Below are 21712 nucleotides of genomic sequence, written 5' to 3' on the forward strand. Positions count from 1 at the left end.
GACCAGCACATCTTTGGATTGTGGGAGGAATCCCACGCAGACACGGGGAGAATGTGCAAACTCCACACAGACAGTCACCCAAAGTGGGAATTGAACCCTGGTGCTGTGAGGCAGCAGTGCTAATCACTGAGCCACCATGCCACCCCATACAGAGACAGGGTGTCAAGTCAGTCAGGACTAGGAACCAAATACACATGATTATAAGGTGAACAGGAATGATCGGGAAAATGATAGAGTGGAACAAGTAATCTTTATGATTAAAGATTAAATCAATACAATAAGAAGACACTACATTACAAAAACATCAAGGCTGCATTTGACCGAGTGTAGCATCAAGGGGCCAAAGCAAAACTAGACCAATGAGAACTGGGGTTGAGGCAAACTTTCTGCTGGTTGGAGTCAAACATGGCATATTAGAGGATGGTTGGCGTTTTTGGAGTTCAGTCACCTCAGTTCCAGGACATCTCTGTAGGAGTACCTCAGAGTAGTGTCCTAGGCCCAACCATCATGAGCTGCTTCATCAAAGACCTTCTTTCCTTCATAAGGTCAGAAGTTGGCCAATGTTTGCACAATGTTCAGAACCATCTGTGACTCCTCAAATACTGAAACAGTCCATATTCAAATGCAACAAGATCAGGATAAGATCCAGGCTTGGGCTAGCTAGTGGTAAGTAACATTCATGCCACAAAAAGGACAGATAATGACCATCACCAATAAGAGACAATCAAACTACTACTAATATGTTACTGAATCCCCTGCCATCACATCCTTGAGTATACATGAACAGAAACTCAACTGGACTTAGCCAATAAACATAGTGGCTACAAGAGCAGATAAAAGGCTGAGAATCCTGCAGCAGGTAATTTACCCTAAAGCCTGTCCACCACTTACATGTCATGAGCCAGGGGTGTGATGGAATACTCTCCTGGATGGGTATAGCCCCAACAACACTCAAGAAGCTTGACACCATCCAGGACAAACCATCCACTCCCTCCAACAATGCAGAGATTCAGCAAAGATCCTTCAACATCACCTTCCAAACCCATGACCAGTTCCATCCAGAAGGACAACACCTGCAAGTTTCCCTCCAAGTCATTCACCATTCTGGCTTGGGAAGATATTACTGTTCCTTTAGCATCATGGGTTAAAATCCTGGAATTCCTTCCCTACGGACATTATGGGTCTACCCAACAGCATGTGGACTTTAGTGGTTCAAGAATGCAACTAAACCACCACCTTCTCAACAGCAACTCAGGATGGGCAATCAATATTGATCTGACCAGTGACATCCATGTTCCACATATAAATAATGTAATAAAGTAAGCAGTCAGTGTAGTCTTTATGGGCTGAATAAAGACATAGAAATGGACTTAAGAGTGTAGGAGCCATGCAAGGCGGCAAAGCAATTACTGTGAAATGATCGCTCATACAAATGCTCAGATTAATCAATATGCTGCAAAGTGATTGTTAGGGGAAAGTCAAATTTGCATACAGATTGAAATAAAGCCGACGAGTCAATGTCAGAATTTCTAGAGCAGTGCCAGGTAGGTTCTCTGAAACTGTCTGCCTACGAGTCAACAAGGGGAAGGTCACACCAGATTTAGTAGTGTTCCGGATTTGATTTGATTTATTGTCACGTGTACATAAGTACAGTGAAAAGCTTTGTTTCTGAGCAGTACAGGCAGATCATAGTAAGCAAGGGCATATAGATCATAGAATGGGGAAAAAAAAACTTAGGGCACACAGGTGACATTGCACGGGGTGTTCTCTTGGCAAGATCAACATTAGCAAGATCAGCATTATTTGAAGTTAGAGAATCCATTCCTCGGTCTAATAACGACAGGGAAGGAGCTGTTCCTGATGGCCTAAGGTCATTTGAAATGCTACCCTTGAGTGCTTTAAGCATCTGCTTCCTCTGCAGAAGTAGACAAGCAGTAGCTCTGGCGATATAACAATACCATGATTGGTTCCTTTTCTCTCTCTCTCTCTATCTCTCCATCCAGGTTTTAAGTCTTGAACCCAAGCTGTTGATTTTAATTCTCGGAGTACCATGGAGAAAAATGTTAAAGATAGTTCAAGCCAGTGAGTGAAAGCAGCAACAAATTCAGCCTAAGACAGCTAAGTCATAGCGTTATAGATACCTGTTTAGTTTTACAAGACTCTAAATTACTTAATCTATTGTCCCCACTCTATAAAAAATGGAATCATGTGAACTTTAAGCAAGTGTGTGAAAGTCAAAGTGTTTTTTAAAATATTTTGTAAGCATTAAGTATAATAAAATGATATTTTTAAAACATCACAGAACATCAATAGTTAGACATTCACTCATTTTGCAAATTCCATCCTTTCAAACAAAAGAAAACTGATGCAGTTAACTGAGGAGAGGGAGAAGAGGCCACTAAGTATTTGGCAATTCCTCATCTGATCGTAACACACACCATCACCTCAAATTACAACATGGCAATGAGACATGGTGGCTTAAATTCAATTTACAATAGTGAACATTTCAGATAAATGTTAAAATGTTTTTCTCAATGTCACTCAGAATGAATTGTCAGAAACGATAATGGAGGCATTTAACAAGTGCAGGGTGCAGTAAGTCCTTTACCTTGGTTGAGTGACAGAGTACTTTCTTATCTACCTGTCCAGTGATCTTACATCACTGAACTTCCAATACAAACAAGCACACACAAGGGTGATGATGTGATTGACATTAAAGTGTCATATGATGTTTTAGCCGATGCCTTTCCATAAACGGTGAATCGAACTGCCTGAATCACTTGATCTGTAAGGGGCAAAGGGGTTGTGGGGCTGGTGATGGGGTAGGAAAGGTTGTGCCATTCCCTTAATAACAATTTCCTAAACTGATAAGGAACAGACAGGGTCAGGTTGGAGCAAAACATCTGATAGAGTAATTAATATCATCACTAATCATCCTGGCAGCGCTAAACCCACTGTAGATATTCCATGCATTGGACACATATTTCTATGGGTGACATGGTGGCTCAGTGCCTCGCACTGGTGCCTCACAGTGCCAGAGACCTGGGTTCGATTCCATCCTTGGGCAACTGTGTGGAGTTTGCATGTTCTCCCCGTGTCTGTGTTGGTTTCCTCTCACAATCCAAAGATGTGGAGGTTAGGTAAATTGCTGAAAGTGTTCAGGTTAGGTGCATTAGTCAGGGGTAAATGTAGAGCATTAGGATAGGGGGAATGGATCTGGGTGGGTTACTCTTCAGAGGGTTGGTGCAGACTTGATTAGATTCCCTACAGTGTGGAAACAGGCCTTTCAGCCCAACAAGACTACACAGACCCTCCTAGACCATTTCCCTCTGACTAATACACCTAACACTATGGGCAATTTAGCATGGCCAATTCACCTGACCTGCACATCTTTGGACTGTGGGAGGAAACTGGAGCACCTAGAAGAAACTCACACAGACACAGGGAGAATGTGCAAACTCCACACAGACAGTCGCCAGAGGCTGGAATTGAACCTGGGACTCTGTTGCTGTGAGACAGCAGTGCTAACCACTGAGCCACCGTGCTGGGTCCTGTTGGATCAAATGGCCTGTTTCCACACTGTAGGGATTCTATGAAATTCTATTCATATGTCATCTCAGTCATAAGCATTTGAACACAGGAGGAGAAATATCTTCCTGCAGCTCTACAGGCCTTTGGTGAGACCACACTTGGAGTATTGCATGCATTTTTGGCTTGTTTACCCAAGAAAGGATATACTTGCCTCAGAGTGTGTGGTTCACCACACTGACTCCTGCAATGGCAGGGCCATCATAGGAGTCTGTATTCACTAGAATTAAGAAAGATTAGACAGGATATCACTAAAGTGGATATATTTCTGACAGATGCAGGCATGACTTTCCCTTGGTGGGGGGGTTCCAGTACATGGAAGCACAGCCTCAGGAGACGGGATAGATCATTTCGGATTCAGATGAGGAGAAATACCTTCTCTCAGAGGGTGGTGAAAGCTGAGGAATTCTCCATCACAGGGATCTGTGAAGGCCAAGCCACTGAGTATATAATCAAAAAAAAGAAATAGATTCCCAGATCATCTGGGAGATGAGTCAGAGTCCCAAAGTATTTACAAGACATTTTTAACATTTTATTTCAAATCAACTTTTTTTTTGCCCACAGAAAGAACAAATACTGTGATGCAAATGGAGTGACCGTCTGGCACAGTCGTGTGTGAAGTCGATGGAACGGACCAGAAGTAGTATGTCAGTGAAATAACACAGTCATTACAAGAAGTGATAGCGAGGTGGGCTGGGGGGGGTGTGTGACTAACCTCCACGTCAGCAGTAAGTTATCGCTCAGAGATGCTTTTGTTTTACCCTCCAAGAATAAGGTTAAAATAAAAGGGTTTGAAACCAACTGCGATATTAGTCAGCATACACCATTAGCCAGACATACTGGTGGGTCTAGTCTAGAATGCTCTGAATACCACAGTATTGAGAGAAACCATTTTAACCACCCCTGCACAGCAGTCAAGAGCGAGAAAAATTCTCCCTCTCCCTCTCTCTCTCACTCTGAATTTGGTCACTGTCAAAAGGACAATAGAATATCGGCTAACCCATCAGACCAAAAATCATGAAATCGATTGCCTCAACAGCCAATGACAATACCACTGATATCATTCAATAGCAGGCACATCACCACCTGTGTGCTGTTCATGAACAATTCAGAGACTGAGTTGTACTTTTAAAACTTTTTATAGAACAAAATCCCTACAGAGCAAAAGCAGGCCATACGACCCATTGAATCCACACTGACCCTTTCAAGAGCATCCTGCCCCCTCCCTATAACCCTGCATTTCCCCTGGCTAACCCACTCACCCTGAACACAATGGGGCAATTTCCCATGGCCAATCCACCCTAACCTGCACGTTTTTGGATTGTGGGAGGAAACCAGAGCACCCGGAGGAAGCCCACGCAGACACGGGGAGAATGTGCAAACTCCACACAGACAGTCGCCCGAGGCTGGAATCAAACCCAAGTCCCGAGTGCAAGCCACTGTGCCACCCAAAACTGATCCATATTTCTACTCTGTGTGTATGCATTATCATTTCTTCTCATATTTTGTAATGAGTAAACTCAGCCTTTTGTTAATTTAAGGAGAAAGTGAGGACTGCAGATGCTGGATTCCTGAAGAAGGTCTCATGCCCGAAATGTCGATTCTCCTGCTCCTTGGATGCTGCCTGACCTGCTGCGCTTTTCCAGCAACACATTTTCAGTTTTGTTAATTTAAGCAAACCTGGTCAAACTGGCTCTGTTTAAAATATAACTTCATTTGGATCTGTTATCCACAAGGAAAGGGATATTTTCTAAATCAACTTTGTTGCCACCGAAGGGTGGGTGACTAACCAAGAACAGCAACATCACCTGGGAATTTGACAATTTGGGGTGTTTTGTCTGAACCTGAAAAGGGGTGGCATGGTGTTTCAGTGGTTAGCATTACTGCCTCTTAGTGGCAGGGACCTGGGTTCAATCCCAGCCTCAAGGCGACTGTTGGAGTCTGCACATTCTCCCTGTGTCTGTGCGGGTTTCCTCCGGGTGCTCTGGCTTCCTCCCACAGTCCAGGGATGTGAAGGTTAGGTATGTTAGGCATGGAAAATATAGGGTAGGGGCTTGGGTCAAGGTGGGATGCTCTTCAGCGTTGGGCCAAATATTCTGTTTCCACACTGCAGGGATTCTATGAACCTCACCTAAGGTCAAGTTGTAATCCAGGATGTGGGGGGAAATCTTAACAACTGAGATCAAGGATTAGCCATGATCACACTGAATGGCAGAGAAAACTTGATGGGCTGAACGCCTATTTCTGATTGTGTTTTCTATGCTTCTATGTTCCAAAGTCTCTTTTCTGTTTTCGATTATTTGAACAAACGTTGACTTATGTGCAGTGCCTGCTGGTTCCCACTTCCGAAATTACTTTAGATTTGCTGCTGAGCGCTATTGTGTTTTCCAGTTATTAATCCAAACTGTTTATTTGTTGTGGATGGATAATTGCTTGCACATGTCTTTTCCACATTAATGCCTGCATTGTACTAACCTTCATAATAGGCTAGGCTGCCAAGACAAGCAATTACTGACACCACTTCCATGTTTACAAAGTTATTTCTTATTTCTCATTTCTCTGGGCTTGCATGAAACTCAATTTCAGGCTCAAGCCATCTTTTAACAGAGAGTACTGGAGTTACGGCTTACAGCTGGATCCCTTTAAGAAGGGAACATTAATCAGACTGCTGGGCAGGGAACCTGATAAACTGCGGGACGAAAACATCCAAAGTTCTGAATTCAAAATTTGCAAAGAGCACTTGGTCTGTAGATAACAACCATCTGTTCTCGCATTGTTCAGTAAAGAGGGAAAAAGTGACATACAAGCGCAGAAAGTTGCACCTTCGGGATGTTTGGGGCTTAGAAACAAAATTTATGACTGATTAAAAATGTTGAAAATTGAGAAAAATGTTTCTTTCTTTTGACTAGGTTGGCGGAGAGAGGACATGCAATGGAGCCTCCAGGAATTGACAAGTCAAGTTCAGGTACACTCTGAAAGTGTTCATAAAGTGCCAACATGAAGCAGAGAGAGAGAGAAGCAGAGAGAGACAGAGAGCGAGAGAGAGAAAGAGAGACAGAAAGAGAGAGAGACAGAGAGAGACAGAGACAGAGAGATAGATAGAGAAAGAGAGAGAGAGGGAAAGATAAAGGGGGACAGGCAGATACAGAGACAGACAGAGACAACAACAGAGACAGAGAGATAGAGAGCGAGAGAGAGAAAGAGAGACAGAAAGAGAGAGAGAAAGAGAGAGTGGGAAAGAGAAAGGGGGAGAGGCAGATACAGAGACAGACAGAGACAACAACAGAGAGAGAGAGAGACAGATAGAGAGAGAGAGAGAAACAGAGAGACACAGGGAGGGAGAGAGAGAGTTGTTGCCAATTCTATTCCACAGCCACTAGAGAGCACCACATCCTTAACTTCTCATTAACCCTGCCTGCTGGAGTACCATGAAAGCTGCCAATCAATTAGGTTTGTTATTCCTGGAAAATAGCTTGAAACGTACAAAAAATTAAATTAAACAATTTGCATTTGAAAATAACAACTCTGGATTTCCATACAAAAAATGGAATAGAAGAGCCAAATTTTCACAAAATGCCATTTGGGTTGCTGACTTAATAAATGAGAGACTGGAACTACAGTATTTATAAATCTTTTTGATTTATATGTGGTTGAAAGGAATTGATTTATGGTTGGTCACTCCAATTCTACACTGAGATATTTCCTTAATCTCTTGATCAAAGGAAGATGCACACACAATATTGCTTGCTATGTCATCTCGTACATGTGAGGATATAATTCCTCTTTCATAGTAAAAACATGTGTTAAAGTAATCACAAAATATATGCACCCAGTAGATATTTGTTCAAAGCTTGTATCCATTTAGGCTCATTTTCTTGAAGAGAGAGACAAAGCAACAAGTTAATAGAAGGGTTCAAAAGATCAAAGTGTTCAATCAGTTTACTTCCTTCTACAATGGACAGGATATATAAGAATGAGGTTCAACCGCAGAGGGTGGAGGAGGTGAACAAGATGATTAGTCTCTTATAAGCTGTCTTGCTGATGTTGTTCATATGAAGTAAAAGTGAACAGGGTGTAAGCTTAAGGGTGATGGAGCTGAATCTCATCATTAGATTTTAGATTAGATTACTTTTAGATTAGATTACTTACAATGTGGAAACAGGCCCTTCGGCCCAACAAGTCCACACCAACCCGCTGAAGTGCAACCCACCAATTCCCCTACATTTACCCATTTTACCTAACACTATGGGCAATTTAGCACGGCCAATTCACCTGACCTGCACATCTTTGGACTGTGGGAGGAAACCAGAGCACACAGAGGAAACCCACGCAGACACGGGGAGAATGTACAGACTCCACACAGTCAGTCGGCTGAGTCAGGAATTGAACCCGGGTCTCTGGCGCTGTGAGGCAGCAATGCTAACCACTGTGCCACCGTGTCCCCCTTAAAGGGTTTATGAAGGGCACATGAAGGGCTTATGCCCGAAACGTCGATTCTCCTGCTCCTCAGATGCTGCCTGACCTGCTGTGCTTTTCCAGCACCACACTCCACGACTCTGATCTCCAGCATCTGCAGTCCTCACTTTCTTATAGGGTGCAAGCTCTGAGCACTTCCTCAGACTGTTCACTATTCCATACGTCTACATCCTAGACCCCATCTACCACCCCCTGAGAAAAGGAACAGGAAGTGACTTCACCACAGGAAATAACATCACCACAGGAAATGATATCACCAACCCAAAGAAACCCAAACATATAATAGAAAGCAAGAATTTTCAGAATTGCTTCGCCTGAGGCCCACTGAAGATGTTACCTAGTAGAGTAACAAAACGTCTGGAAATGAACCTGGCAGCTCAGCGAGCAAACTGACAAGGAACAGGAAGTGACTTCACCACAGGAAATAACATCACCACAGGAAATGATATCACCAACCCAAAGAAACCCAAACATATAATAGAAAGCAAGAATTTTCAAAATTGCTTCGCCTGAGGCCCACTGAAGATGTTACCTAGTAGAGTAACAAAACGTCTGGAAATAAACCTGGCAGCTCAGCGAGCAAACTGACATCCAAAACCTCAACCTGGGCTACAAATCTTCTCAAAATTCGCTATCTACACTCTAACCCTACCTCCTTCTTTTGTATCCGTTTTGGGAAAAAACAACTGACAATTCCCTTACAAATGCACTTCTAAAGTCCAAACCTTCTAGCCTCCATCACTGTGTTCACCACAATCCCTGTTACTCAGCACCCACACTTCCACCAATGACGTTCTAGTCCCCATTGAAACATCCCCGTTGGGGTGGCACAATGGGTCAGTGGTTAGCACTGCTGCCTCACTAGGGACTCAGGTTCAATTCCAGCCTCAGGTGACCATCTGTGTGGAGTTTACAAGTTCTCCCTGCATCTGTGTGGGTTTCCTCTAGTTTAGGTGGATTGGTCATGCTAGATTGCCCATAGTGTCTAGGGATAGAGTCACAGAGTCATAGAGATGTACTGCACGGAAACAGACCCTTCGGTCCAATCCATCCATGCCGACCAGATATCCCAACCTAATCTAGTCCCACCTGCCAGCACACAGCCCATATCCCTCCAAACCCTTCCTTTTCATATACCCATCTAAATGCTTCTTAAATGTTGCAACTGTACCAGCCTCCACCACTTCCTCTTGCAGCTCATTCCATACACGTACCACCCTCTGTGTAAAAACGTTGCTCCGTAGGTCTCTTTTACATCTTTCTCCTCTCACCCTAAACCTATGCCCTCTAGTTCTGGACTCCCTGACCCCTATTTACCTTATCCATGCCCCTCCATAAGGTCACCCCTCAGCCTCTGACGCTCCAGGGAAAACAGCCCCAGCCTGTTCAGCCTCTCCCTAAAGCTCAAATCCTCCAAACCTGGCAACATCCTTGTAAATCTTTTCTGAATCCTTTCAAGTTTCACAACATCTTTCCGATAGGAAGGAGACCAGAATTATATGCAAAATTCCAACAGTGGCCTAACCAATGTCCTGTACAGTCGCAACATCACCTCCCAACTCTTGTACTCAATTCTCTGACCAATAAAGGAAAGCATACCAAATGCCTTCTTCACTATCCTATCTACCTGCGACTCCACTTTCAAGGAGCTATGAACCTGCACTTCAAGGTCTCTTTGTTCAGCAACACTCCCTAGGACCTTACCATTAAGTGTATAAGTCCTGCTAAGATTTGCTTTCTCAAAATGCAGCACCTCGCATTTATCTGAATTAAACCCATTTGCCACTTCTCAGCCCATTGGCCCATCTGGTTCAAGATCCCGTTGTAATCTGAGGTAACCCTCTTCGCTGTCCACTACACCTCCAATTTTGGTGTCATCTGCAAACTTACTAACTTACTTACTTATTAGCCATGGGAAATGCAGAGTTACAGGGAAAGGGTAGTAGGCTGAGTCAGGGTGAGATGCTCTTCAGACATTCAGAGTGGACTTGGGCCAAATAGCCTATTTCCACACTGCAGGGATTCTATGAAACCAGTACCCTCTTTCACTCTGGCCATTCAATCTGGTCTGACTTCTATTGCTGCCCCCTTACATCCAGGGATGCAAAATTCAAAGGTCAAGGTGAACATCTGGAAAAGCCATTCGCCGCCAGATCTAAGTGAACGAACTGAGTGCCATACCTGTGCGTTATTTCGGATAATCTCCTTCTTACTTTCTCAATTGCAGATTGTATTCTCAGACCCTTCCCCCCGCATCCCCCACCTCCAAAAGTAGGGATGAGGAGATTCTTGCTACCAAATTGAGACCAATCTGATAATTAGCCATCTCTCACTTCCACAACCTGCCTGGCCAAACATGCTCTATCACCTGTTCCTTTCCAAGCTCTGAACTTGAATCTTTCTCCCATTTCTCTCCTATTTCCCTTCATACCCTCTCTGAGCTCATCATGAGACCCACCACCTGTCCCCTTGATCCTATTCCCAGTAAAGTACTGATCACCCATCCTCCCCTCCTGGCCTGTATGGTAGTTGACATTGTTAATGGCTTCAAGAGTTAGCATTTAAATTTGTCATTACAACTCTTCTAGAAATCCAACCCTGGACCCCTAACGTCCTTCCAAATAATGTCCCATCCTCAACTCGCCTTCCTTCTACAACGTCCTTGAATGTGTTGTTGCCTTGCAAACCTGATCCCATCTTTCTCACAACTCAATATTTGAATGTTTCCAATTACGTTTCCCCAACCTTGGCATAGAGTCAAAACAGTCCTTACAAAGTCACAGACAATGTCCTAATGGTTCCTTCATGGCCCTGCCTGGCCTGTCTGCAGTCAGACACAGTTGGCCACACCAACCTTCTCCTCCTATTGCCATGTATCTGGGTCTCTCTCATGTCCTTCAGTTCTTACCTGTGTAATTGTAGCTAAAGAATCATTTGCAATGCCTTCCTTTCCTGAACCTGCACCAGTAGCTGTGATGGCCACTCCCCCCCAAAAAATCATTACCGTCCCCTTCCTATTGACCAGCTGACAAAATGAACAGATGGTCATCTCTTGCCTGAGATGTTATTTTTCTTTGAAGAAGTTTATAGAATGGAAATGGCAAGTTTGGGTTAACACGCAGAAAGTTAGAGGTGATGGTTATTTGGCAAACTCAAAGAGAAGATGAGGTTGGCAGGGAAGGAGTGCAAAGTGACAGAGAGAGAATGAAAGAGGGTGAAAAGAGAGAGAGAAGACAAGAGTGAGAGATAGCGAGCGAGAAAGGGAGAGACATACAGAGAAATTGAGAGAGTGTTCCAGAATATGGGGCCAAGAAAGATGAAGATGAATGGAAGGTAGTGAGTGGGATAGGGACTTGACCAAGTACGGCAAACACAGTCTTTCATGTGGATACTGGGGCAAGGCCATGGAGTTATTATTTATTCATGAAGATTCAGATTTATGGCTCAGATTTGTGATGACAGCTTAAAGGTGCTTATTGTGTATGAGTACGAGGTCAGCAACATTTCAGATAAACCAATGTTTTCGTATCAATGTTTAACGTTTTTAATCCAGAGACTGATAAGTGCTCCACTTCACATTCAGATAGTATATGGCCAGCTGCATCTTAAACACACAGCTGAAGGGTCAGAAAGAAATATTGAGGCAGGCTAACATCTTTGATGCCAAACTTAGATTTTTGGACCTTAATGTCAAATTGAAGAGAATTCTGACTTAATGAGGACTATACCACAGCATTGCCATCATTATTTTGCACCGCTTCCTCAGCATCTCATCAACTGAGTTAACTGAGCAGTTAGGTATGAGCAGGGGGAAAGTGAGGACTGCAGATGCTAGAGATCAGAGTTAAAAGGTGTGGTGCTGGAAAAACACAGCAGGTCAGGTAGCATCTGAGGAACAGGACAGATGACTCTCCTGCTCCTCGGATGTTGCCTGACCAGTTGTGCTTTTTCACACTTTTTGACTTAGATAATGAGCAGAGCTCAATGAAGATGGAATTACAGGCCACAAGCTTAGTGCTGACAATTTACTATGTGCTTCCTGTGAGTGCTACTCCGTACTGGAAGTGCTGGAGCACAACATTACTCCTAAGTACAAGCAAGCATTGACTGTCTACTTGCCTAACCAGAGACTTTGCCTTAGAAATTGGAGATGATTATTAGGGGTGGAATAATGTAGAGACATGGAAAATATGAGGAGTGGGCCATTCTGCCCTTTGATCCTGTTCTGCCATTCATTTTGATCATGGCTGATCATCCAACCCATTAGCCTGTGCCTTTGTTCCTTTATTGGGCTAACTGCCAAATCCAACACCACCTTGAAATTATTCGATGTTTTGGCCTCGATTACTTTCTGTGGAAACGAAATCCGCAGACTCTCTGGGTTAGGAAATTTCACATCTCAGTCATAAATGGTTTATCTCATATCCTTACACTGTGACCACTGCTACTGGCCCCTCTCACTATCGGGAGTGTCCTTCATGTATCTACCCTTCAAGTCCTCTTAGAATTTCTCTATGAGATCCACCCCCTCAATCTTCCAAACTTAGGAACACTAAACAATTCAGCCTCTCCTTACGCCATCCCATTAAATCAGTCCAATAAACTTTTACTGCATCAGCAGAGCATTCTTCTTCAGCTAAAGATATAATGTCTTAGATTGTCACGGCTTTGAGCTTGCAACTTGTCAAGTTTCCTGAGCGATTTTGCTCATTGTCTAGGCACAACACATTGCAGGATCTTTCCATGCTTATTTAAGATGTCATTTCCTCAGAGGATTAGTCCTTAAACAATAATCCAACTCTACCTTTTCTGCCAGAGACAGCACCGTGCTCGCCTGGATAATTGCCACTTGCTCCTCGTTTCTCAGATTCTAGAAAATAAAATTAAAAATAAATGTTGACTTATGGAGAAATACAGGCATTGTACAGAGAGATTTGTTTATTCTTTCATGAGGTATGTGAATCACAAGCAAGGTCAACTTTAGTTGCCCATCTCTATTTGGCCTCCAAAAGATTTTGAAAATCACACAACACCAGGTTTATTTGGAAGTACAAGCTTTCTAGCTAGACTAACCACCTGATGAAAGAGCAGCACTCTGAAAGCTTGCACTTCCAAATAAACCTGTTGGATTATAACCTGGTGTTGTGTGAATTTTAACTTTGTCCACCCCAGTCCAACACCAGCACCACCACATTCAGAAGATGTGACCTGCCTTCTGGAACTGCAGATGTCCATGGGATTGTTGCATGTACATTGCCTTCGGAAAGGAATATTCAGGATTTTCACTCAGTGACAGTGAAAGAACAGTGTTATAGATCCAAGTCAGAAATGTGTGTGAGTGACTTGGAGAGGAACCGACATGTAATTGTGTTCTGGTGGCCTGCTCTCCCTGTCCAACTAGGTAGAGGTTTTGGGTTGGCAGGATATGTCAATGGAGTCTTGATAAGCGATATGGTGGCTCAGTGGTTAGCACTGCTGCCTCACAGCGCTAGGGACCCAGGTTTGGTTCTGGCCTCGGGCAACTGTCTGTGTGGAGCTTGCACATTCTCCCAGTGTCTGCGTGAGTTTGCTCTGGTTTCCAAAGATGTATGGGTTCGGTGGATTGGCTGTGCTAAATTGTCCTGTGGTGCCCAAGGCTGGATGGTTTGGCCATGAAAAATGCAGGGATAGGATAGTGGGTGGGTCTAGGTGGGACGCTTTTCTGGGGTCAGTGTGGACACCATGTTTGACTGGCCTGCTTCCACACTGTAGGGTTACTGCATCTTGTACATGGTACACACTGCTGCTTCTGTGCAGAAGTAGCAGAGGGAGTGAATGTTTTAAGTGGAGGATTGGTCACTGATTAAATACATTGCTTTAAAACTCTGTTTCTTCAATGTTGTTGGAGTTGAACCAATCCAGGCAAATGGTGAGCGTCCTGTCCCACTCCTGACCTGTGTCATGGAGATGGTGGATATACTCTTGGGAGTCAAAAGGACAGTCGCCCGAGGCTGGGATCGAACCCGGGTCCCTGGTGTTGTGAGACAGCAGTGCTAATCACTGAGTTAGTCACCAGTAGTCACCTGTTGGCTGTCAGCTGACAATTCCTTGACGAAGAATGAATTGACAATGAAAATGTGACCTGGATTTTCCTTTCGAGCATTTCTATGTGTGCTGCTGCCAGCTGGGATATTGAAATCCTGTCACAGCTAATGCTGAAGGAGGAAATTAAATTTGCAGGGTGTAGCCACAGAACAAAACAGTTGGCACTGTGATGATGATTCTTAATCATATGTTGCAACCAGCTAATGATGCATTTCCCTTTTGGAAAGTATTGTGTGCAGCCGATAAAGTTTTGTCTAATGTCTGCTTCAGTTTAAACAAAGCCTATGTGTTACTGTCTGCATGCAACAGCACAAGGTATAAGTGATGCAGGGGAGATCACTAGTTTCTGTCTCCACTCCTCCATTTCCTAACTTCATCGCATCCCTACAGAGGGTGGGGGGGGGGGGGGGGGGGGGGGAAGAAGCTGGCCATTCAGTCCATCAAGTCCGCACTGACTTTCTGAAGAGCATCCAACCCAGCCTTATCCTGTAACCTTGCATTTCCCATAGCTAATTCACCTAGCCTGCACGTCCCTGGGCACTATGGGGCAATTTAGCATGGCCAATCCACCCAAACCTGCACATCTTTGGATTGTGGGAGGGAACCGGAGCACCCAGTGGAAACCCTACACTGATACGGGGAGAATGTGCAAACTCCACACTGTCTGTGTGGAGTTTGCACATTCTCCCCGCATCTGCGTGGGCTTCTTCCGGGTGCTTCGTTTTCCTCTCACAATCCAAAGATGTGCAGGTCAGGGTGAATTGGCCATGCTAAATTGCCCATAGTGTTCAGGGATTTGTAGATTAGGGCCATTATTCAGGGGAAAAGTAGAGTAATAGGATAGGGGGAATGGGTCTGGGTGGGTTACTCTTTGGAGGGTCGGTGTGGGCTTGTTGGGCAGAAGGGCCTGTTTCTACACTATAGGAATTCTATTCTATTCTATTCAGGCACAATGCAAGAAGTGGAAAGGTATAGATTCTCTCTCTCATGCAGATGCACAAACACGTTCAGCACCTTTCTATTGCGTGAAGGACCTGGTGTTGGACTGGGGTGGACAATGTTAAAAATCACACAACACAAGGTTATAGTCCAACAGTTCTATTTGGTAGCATTAGCTTTCAGAGCACTTTTCCATTGGCAGTGTAATAACTTGTCAGGTCTTGCCCAGTAGCGAAGGCAAAATAATCCAGCCAAGGCCTCTTCCTGCCTCACTCACAGGTAACCTTTGGCTGCCAACGAAGGCCCCAGTGCATCTTGCCCACCCACTGGTGCAGGGAAACACACAATGTGGGAGAGGTCATTCCTGCACCCATCGCAGAGTGAGGCATCCACAGAGAAATCCAACACTTCCTCACGGGAAAGGAAATGGGATGGGCCTGCAGGAATGAACCCTCTTCACTTTAATCTGGTTTCTGGAGAGCAACTGGAAAACCAGGCTCCTTCCAACTCTGTCGGCAACAAGAGACCCAAAGGTGGGAGAAGACTAAATCAATTTGAATATTAAAATCATAGCCTATCCAATCAATAGGCTGACTTGCCTCTGGGGATAAGGGAACGCTGTTTCATTTTTCCCTGATTTGGAGGTGCTGGTGTTGGACTGGGGTGGACAAGGTCAGAAGTCACACAACACCAGGTTATAAACCAACAGGTTCATTTGGAATCACAAGCTTTCAGAGCACCATCCCTTCATCAGGTGAAATCTGTTGCACTATAACCTGGGGTTGTGTGACTTCTGACCTGGAGAAGTCACACAACACCAGGTTATAAACCAACAGGTTCATTTGGAATCACAAGCTTTCAGAGCACCATCCCTTCATCAGGTGAAATCACGTGATGAAGGGGCAATGCTCTGAAAGCTTGTGATTCCAAATGAATCTGTTGCACTATAACCTGGGGTTGTGTGACTTCTGACCTGGTTTTTATTTAGAATCAACTCTTCTTCAGACAACAGTAAAGCTTCAGATTTGCTCACACAGGTGCAGAGTGGGCATTGACCTACCACCTTCACCGTGACTGAAGGCTAGGTTCCTTCACACCTTTACTCCACCCTAAATCAGCCAATGGGCAGCTGAACTGGCAGTTTTCGCCAGGCCCATTCAGAATGAAAACCATGGTCGGTCCCATACACCATTCAGGCCTGCAATTGTCATTTTCTCAACTGAAGAGGTCAGCTGGCAGCCTGGACTAAAAGGAATCTGAAGACAAGTTGTTCTGAGTCTTACTAGCCTTTGCTTAAAAATGTCGACAGGCTATCCACGGAGTGCATCACTTACAGGTTTGACCTGGTTTGTATCTGATACAGTGGAAGAGTTGGGAGGTCATGTTGCAACTGTACAGGACATTGGTTAGGCCACTTTTGGAATACTGTGTGCAATTCTAGTCTCCCTCTTATTGGAAGGATGTTGTGAAACTTGAAAGGGTTCAGAAAAGATTTACAAGGATGTCACTGGGGTTGGAGGGTTTGAGCTATAGGGAGAGGCTGAATAGGCTAGAGCTGTTTTCCCTCGAGAGTCGGAGGCTGAGAGGTGACCTTATAGAGGTTTATAAAATCATGAGAGACATGGATAGGGGAAATAGACAAGATATTGTTCCCAGGGTGGAGCAGTCCAAAACTAAAGAGCATAGATTTAAGGTGAAAAGGGAAAGATTTAAAAGGGGCCTGAGGGGCAATGTTTTTGCAGAGAGCATGGTGTGTGTAATGCGATGAGTTGCCAGAGGAAGTGGTGGAGGCTGGTACAGTTATAACATTTAAAAGGCATCTGGATAGTTATATGAATAGGAAGGGTTCAAAGGGATCTGGGCTAAATGGTGGCAAATGGGCCTACATTAGGTTGGGATATCTGGTCAGCATGGACGAATTGGATCAAAGGGTCTGTTTCCGTGCTGTACATCTCTATGACTCTCTGTGATATCTGCACACATCGTATACTGTTAATGAGGAGAGTTGGTTAAAAAAAAACACTTTCTATAGTTGTGCAGCTCAGAGGAGCAGGAGGTGTCCACGTCTTGTGACTATGTTATGGACCAACTGAGCAATGAATCAGGGTGTGTGATTGTAATGAGGTCAGTCAGGCGGAACTCATAGAAGATGAGTTCTCAGACTGGAGCTGTTAACATGGTCCAATCAGGGAGCCCTGTCTGGCAGATGTTAACAGGAACGTTGGAGGTTCTAATCACCCTGACAGCTGGCTCTGAGGAAGACAGACCCGTGTCAACTACTGCGCATGTGTAAGTAAAGGGTGGTGACAGGATACTGGCCTCTACGGAGTTATTTCTCGGGGGTTGATACGAATGAAATGTAAGTTTGTGTTCTAATAAAGTGAGGAATGACTGGCTCATTCAGTCATAAAGAGAGCCCAAATAGTGAAGTTGCTGTAAATAGATTTCACTAAAATTAGAAAACGCTGAGAGAAAGACAACACTTACCCCATTGTCTCCCAGTATGTCCAGCTGTTTAATGAGCTCATGAATGGAGACATCCTGTGAAATAAATCATTCCAAAGATGTTTATTAGTTTAATTGTGACAAAGCATGAACCAAATAACATTCATGTAACAGGAATATTTTGTTGGAGGCATTCCACAGAGTAATTTGAACAGGTGGCTTGCTGTGGGACGGATGGTGTGAATATGGAGAGGTGGATAGTGTAACATTGTGGTCTCTGGTGCATTCTGATTATAATCTGCCTAACATCTCTGGCTCTTTTATTCTCCAACTCACTTTCCCTCTATAAGACCCTCTATATAACCTATCTCTTCTGATCATCTGACCCAAGAACTCATTATGCGACTCTGTGTCACACTTTGTTTGACAATGCTCCTGTGAACTGCCTTGGTTATTACATGAAGCAGGCTCTGGAAACAGAATTTGCTGGTGTCTAGGTCATGAGAAGATCTTCCAAAATACTGAACTGCACAAGAATGTGCGGGTAGTAACCTCCATTCCACCTGAAGAGACTGCAGTTGGGATAGAGATAACATTTTTAAAATTGTCATATACAGAATATTTGTGAATTTGAGAACCCAATATTAAGGTGGGCTGACAGCATGGCCCTGAGCTTGGCTGGACTAATGCGATAAAAATCTGTTGGCAGTCAACTCCTCGTGACTCAGAGTCACAGAACACATGATATCCCACATTTTGACTCTAATTCTCAGCCTTAGAATGGTTACAAGCGTGTCTGACAGGAGGAGATGTGAGAAGATCCCTTTGGAGATTGACACTGGGGACAAAATGCAGAACAGCCTTACTTTCCATCTAACACATCATTTCTACACAGTCAATGACACCGCAAACTGGGATTTTGAGCCTTGGTGCTTTGGGAGCACTCTTCCTACACACCAGAAGTCTGGGCATAAGTATCAGCCCAACACTTGCTCTCAGAATCTGAGATAACACTGAAGTGGGGTAACTCAGAGAACTTCAATGTTTCAGCCTGACTCAAGAGCCTTCATCAAGACTCAGATACTGTCTGACCTGCTGTGCTCTTCCAGTCTCTCATCTGCCGACTCTGACTTCGCAGCCCTTACAGACTCCAAGTTACTCAGGGCATACTGCATTGCTGAAGGTAATATTGTTCCGTGACTCATTGTAAAGTTGTTTGGATACCCCACGCGAAAAATGCCTTGGTTCAAGTTGAAGTTAAACCTAATTGCATCATTTGAGATAGAGCTGCGAGTTCTCTGAATGACCTACCAACATTCACCCCTCAAATCACACTCTGAAAAACTGATCACTTGGTCATCACTGCGTCCAAAGTGGACTGTATATTTTTCTGCAGAATAACTTTAAATTCTAAAGTGAACCTTTTTTGCATGAAGTACTAAGAGCTATGACAAAGGAACTGTGTTCATAGAATCCCTGTAGTGTGGAATAGGCCATTTGGCCCAACAAGTCCACAATGATCCTCTGAAAAGTAACCCACCCAGACACATCCCTCTATTACTCTACATTTGCCCTTGGCTAAAGCACCTCACCTTACACATCCCTAAACACTATGAGCAATTTAGCATTACCAAATGACCTAACCTGAGGGAGGAAACCCCTGCAGACTGAGGTGGGAATAGAACCAGCACCCCTGGTGCTGTGAGGCAGCAGAGCTAACTACTGAGCCACCATGCCACCCTCTGCTCTAGTTTTTGACAAGGACAAACTTAATTGATAAAGAAGAAAATTAAACATCTGTAAATGATTTTATATTTTCAATCATTACCTCTTAAACTATCAATATTGCAATCTAAAGTTGCACAAACTGTGTGTTGCTGTAGGGGTTTATAAAATCACCATCTGTGATACTTCTGCAGAACTGGAAGCCTTTGGAGAGATATCAAAAATTTGACACCACTTCCTTAATTACCTTTCTTGCTTAGTTCCAAGTCACAAGAGCAGTCATGACAACAGAGACATCACAAACTGCAAAACGAGTGCAAACTACATCAAAGAATAGAAAAATTGCAACCAGAGACATCACAGTTGGCCTTCAGCAAAAGCACATTTAACTTAAAGGGAACCAACATTAAAGGGTCAAATGGCGATACTACAAAGGCAGTTCATAAATTGACAATCATTAAAATTAGCTGGTTTTTTGTATTATAGGAACCCACAGGACTTTGATAGTAAGCTGGAAGATGAAACAAAAATTATTCAAAGAGATAGGCAATGAGGGATTGACTCTGTAAATATGTTAAGCAAGAAACAGCCAGTGCAAACAAATCACAGAATAACATGTGTTGATGGGATTGACCTAAACTGATCACAAAATGATTCCAAAGAGCAGCCATGATTCCAATACATTTGGATTAGCTACCCCATGTCTCTTGGGAATGGGATTCTGAAAACTGCTTTAGCAGGTAAACTATCCACTAACCCGATGATTCTGAGACTTTTCTGCATCAAATCCCTAAGGGGCAACTTTTTCACACAGAGGGTGGTACGTGCTTGAAACGAGCTGCCAGAGGAATTGGTGGAGGCTGGTACAATTACAATATTTAAAAGGCATCTGGGTGGGTACATGAATAAGAAAGGTTTAGAAGGATATGGGCCAAATGCAGGCAAATAGGACTGGATTAATTTAAGATATCTAGTCAACATGGACAAATTTGACTGAAGGGTCTGTTTCATGTTGTCCGTCTCTATGACTCTAAAACACTTACAGATATTAATGAGTTACTCATGAACTCTAGAGTGTGGAATCAACACAAGATTCGGAGGTTGGTGTGGTGGGAGGGGATAGTACCAGTCATTGTCATAGGTAAGATCTTTGTACCATAGGAAATGTGTACTTAGGGACAGAGAAAGTGACTTGCAAAAATCACAGAGGACATACTCTGTCAGCCTAACAGATAATAACGTATTTCTTAAAGGGACTGTCTGGGAGAATAATGCTTGAAACTAAAGTATGTTACAGTGAGTAGCCAATTGAAGTTGAAGGGAACAAGAGTTGCATGTTTCCTGTTATAGTCAGCAGTTAAAAGAATACTTTTAATTGAGTCTGCTGAGATGTAAGCCTTGATCATTTTACCCTATCAATGCTCAGAATCTGGAAATAGAACATAGTCAGGATATCTGGGTTCACCGATTTGCAGCAGTACAACATGATTAGAACACTGAGGGGAGGGGTTGGTGCAGAGAGAGGTATAGGTTCATTCTGCGAGGGAACAGAGATAGATAAGGAGAAAGTGAGGACTGCAGATGCTGGAGGTCAAACAGTCAAACAGTGTGGTGCTAGAAAAGCACAGCAGGTCAGGCAGCATCTGAGGAGCAGGAGAGTCGACATTTCGGGCATAGGTCATTCATGAGGAAGCACCACACTTTTCAACAGAGATCGATCAGTTCACCAAATCTGCACATACTTCAGACTCTTGTAGGCTATCCAAAATTCAGGGAGTGTCATAATTCATCGCAAGGTAGTCACTACAAGTGTCTGTCAAGAACACTTAAAATCATAGTTGTAGCTAAGGTTTATTTTTTGATAATATCCAATTATTAATGGATGTGTCCATGAATAGCATTTAAATACAAGCTTGATACCAAGCAAAATGTACATCTAATTTAATTATGCTAAGCCATGTCGGTGAGACAGAACGACATGTAGCCTCGCAGTTGAGATATGTTTATTAAATTTCGAGAATGACTGGGCAGAATGCCAGGTGGCTGTCCAATGGTTGTGTCTTATAATTCCTTACCAGGCTAGTGTGCAAGGATGGCAGATAGGTTTCTGCTAGTGAATGGGCCCAAATTGTTAGTAATCTGGCAGGAGTCTGACATGGAATTACATAATCTTAACTAATTATGGCACAGGACCCATCATTGCGTGCGTCAGCTGCCAGCTGCATTAATCTAAAATTCATCCCATGACACTGCTCTCTTCCCCTTCATATTGTTCTGTTTCACAGTTCAATGACAATGACACATAGCTGCCATTCTTACTAACTCAATGTAATGCAGGCTAGGTGACCTACTCACGCTGGTCACAGATGGTAACCTTCCTCCCTGTTCTGGCTCTTAGACTGAGCTATCCAATTAGTTTTCCCCATGGGGCTTGTAGACTTCTGTCCTCTGGGGT

General features: G+C 43.7%; 1 protein-coding gene across 2 annotated transcripts in view; it reads right to left on the reverse strand.

Annotated features, from left to right (window-relative positions):
* jakmip2 (janus kinase and microtubule interacting protein 2) overlaps positions 1-21712 on the reverse strand; it is a 278068-nt gene that overhangs the window by 22406 nt on the left and 233950 nt on the right. For both annotated transcript variants that reach the window (XM_043704011.1, XM_043704012.1), the window contains exons 18-19: positions 17575-17628; positions 12869-12934 (exon numbers count right to left, since the gene is read on the reverse strand). In XM_043704011.1, the coding sequence (XP_043559946.1) occupies positions 12869-12934; positions 17575-17628 (120 nt within the window). The remainder of the gene's footprint in view (positions 1-12868; positions 12935-17574; positions 17629-21712) is intronic.

This window comes from Chiloscyllium plagiosum, chromosome 14, assembly GCF_004010195.1.
Source record: "Chiloscyllium plagiosum isolate BGI_BamShark_2017 chromosome 14, ASM401019v2, whole genome shotgun sequence".
NCBI classification, from domain to species: Eukaryota; Metazoa; Chordata; class Chondrichthyes; order Orectolobiformes; family Hemiscylliidae; genus Chiloscyllium; species Chiloscyllium plagiosum.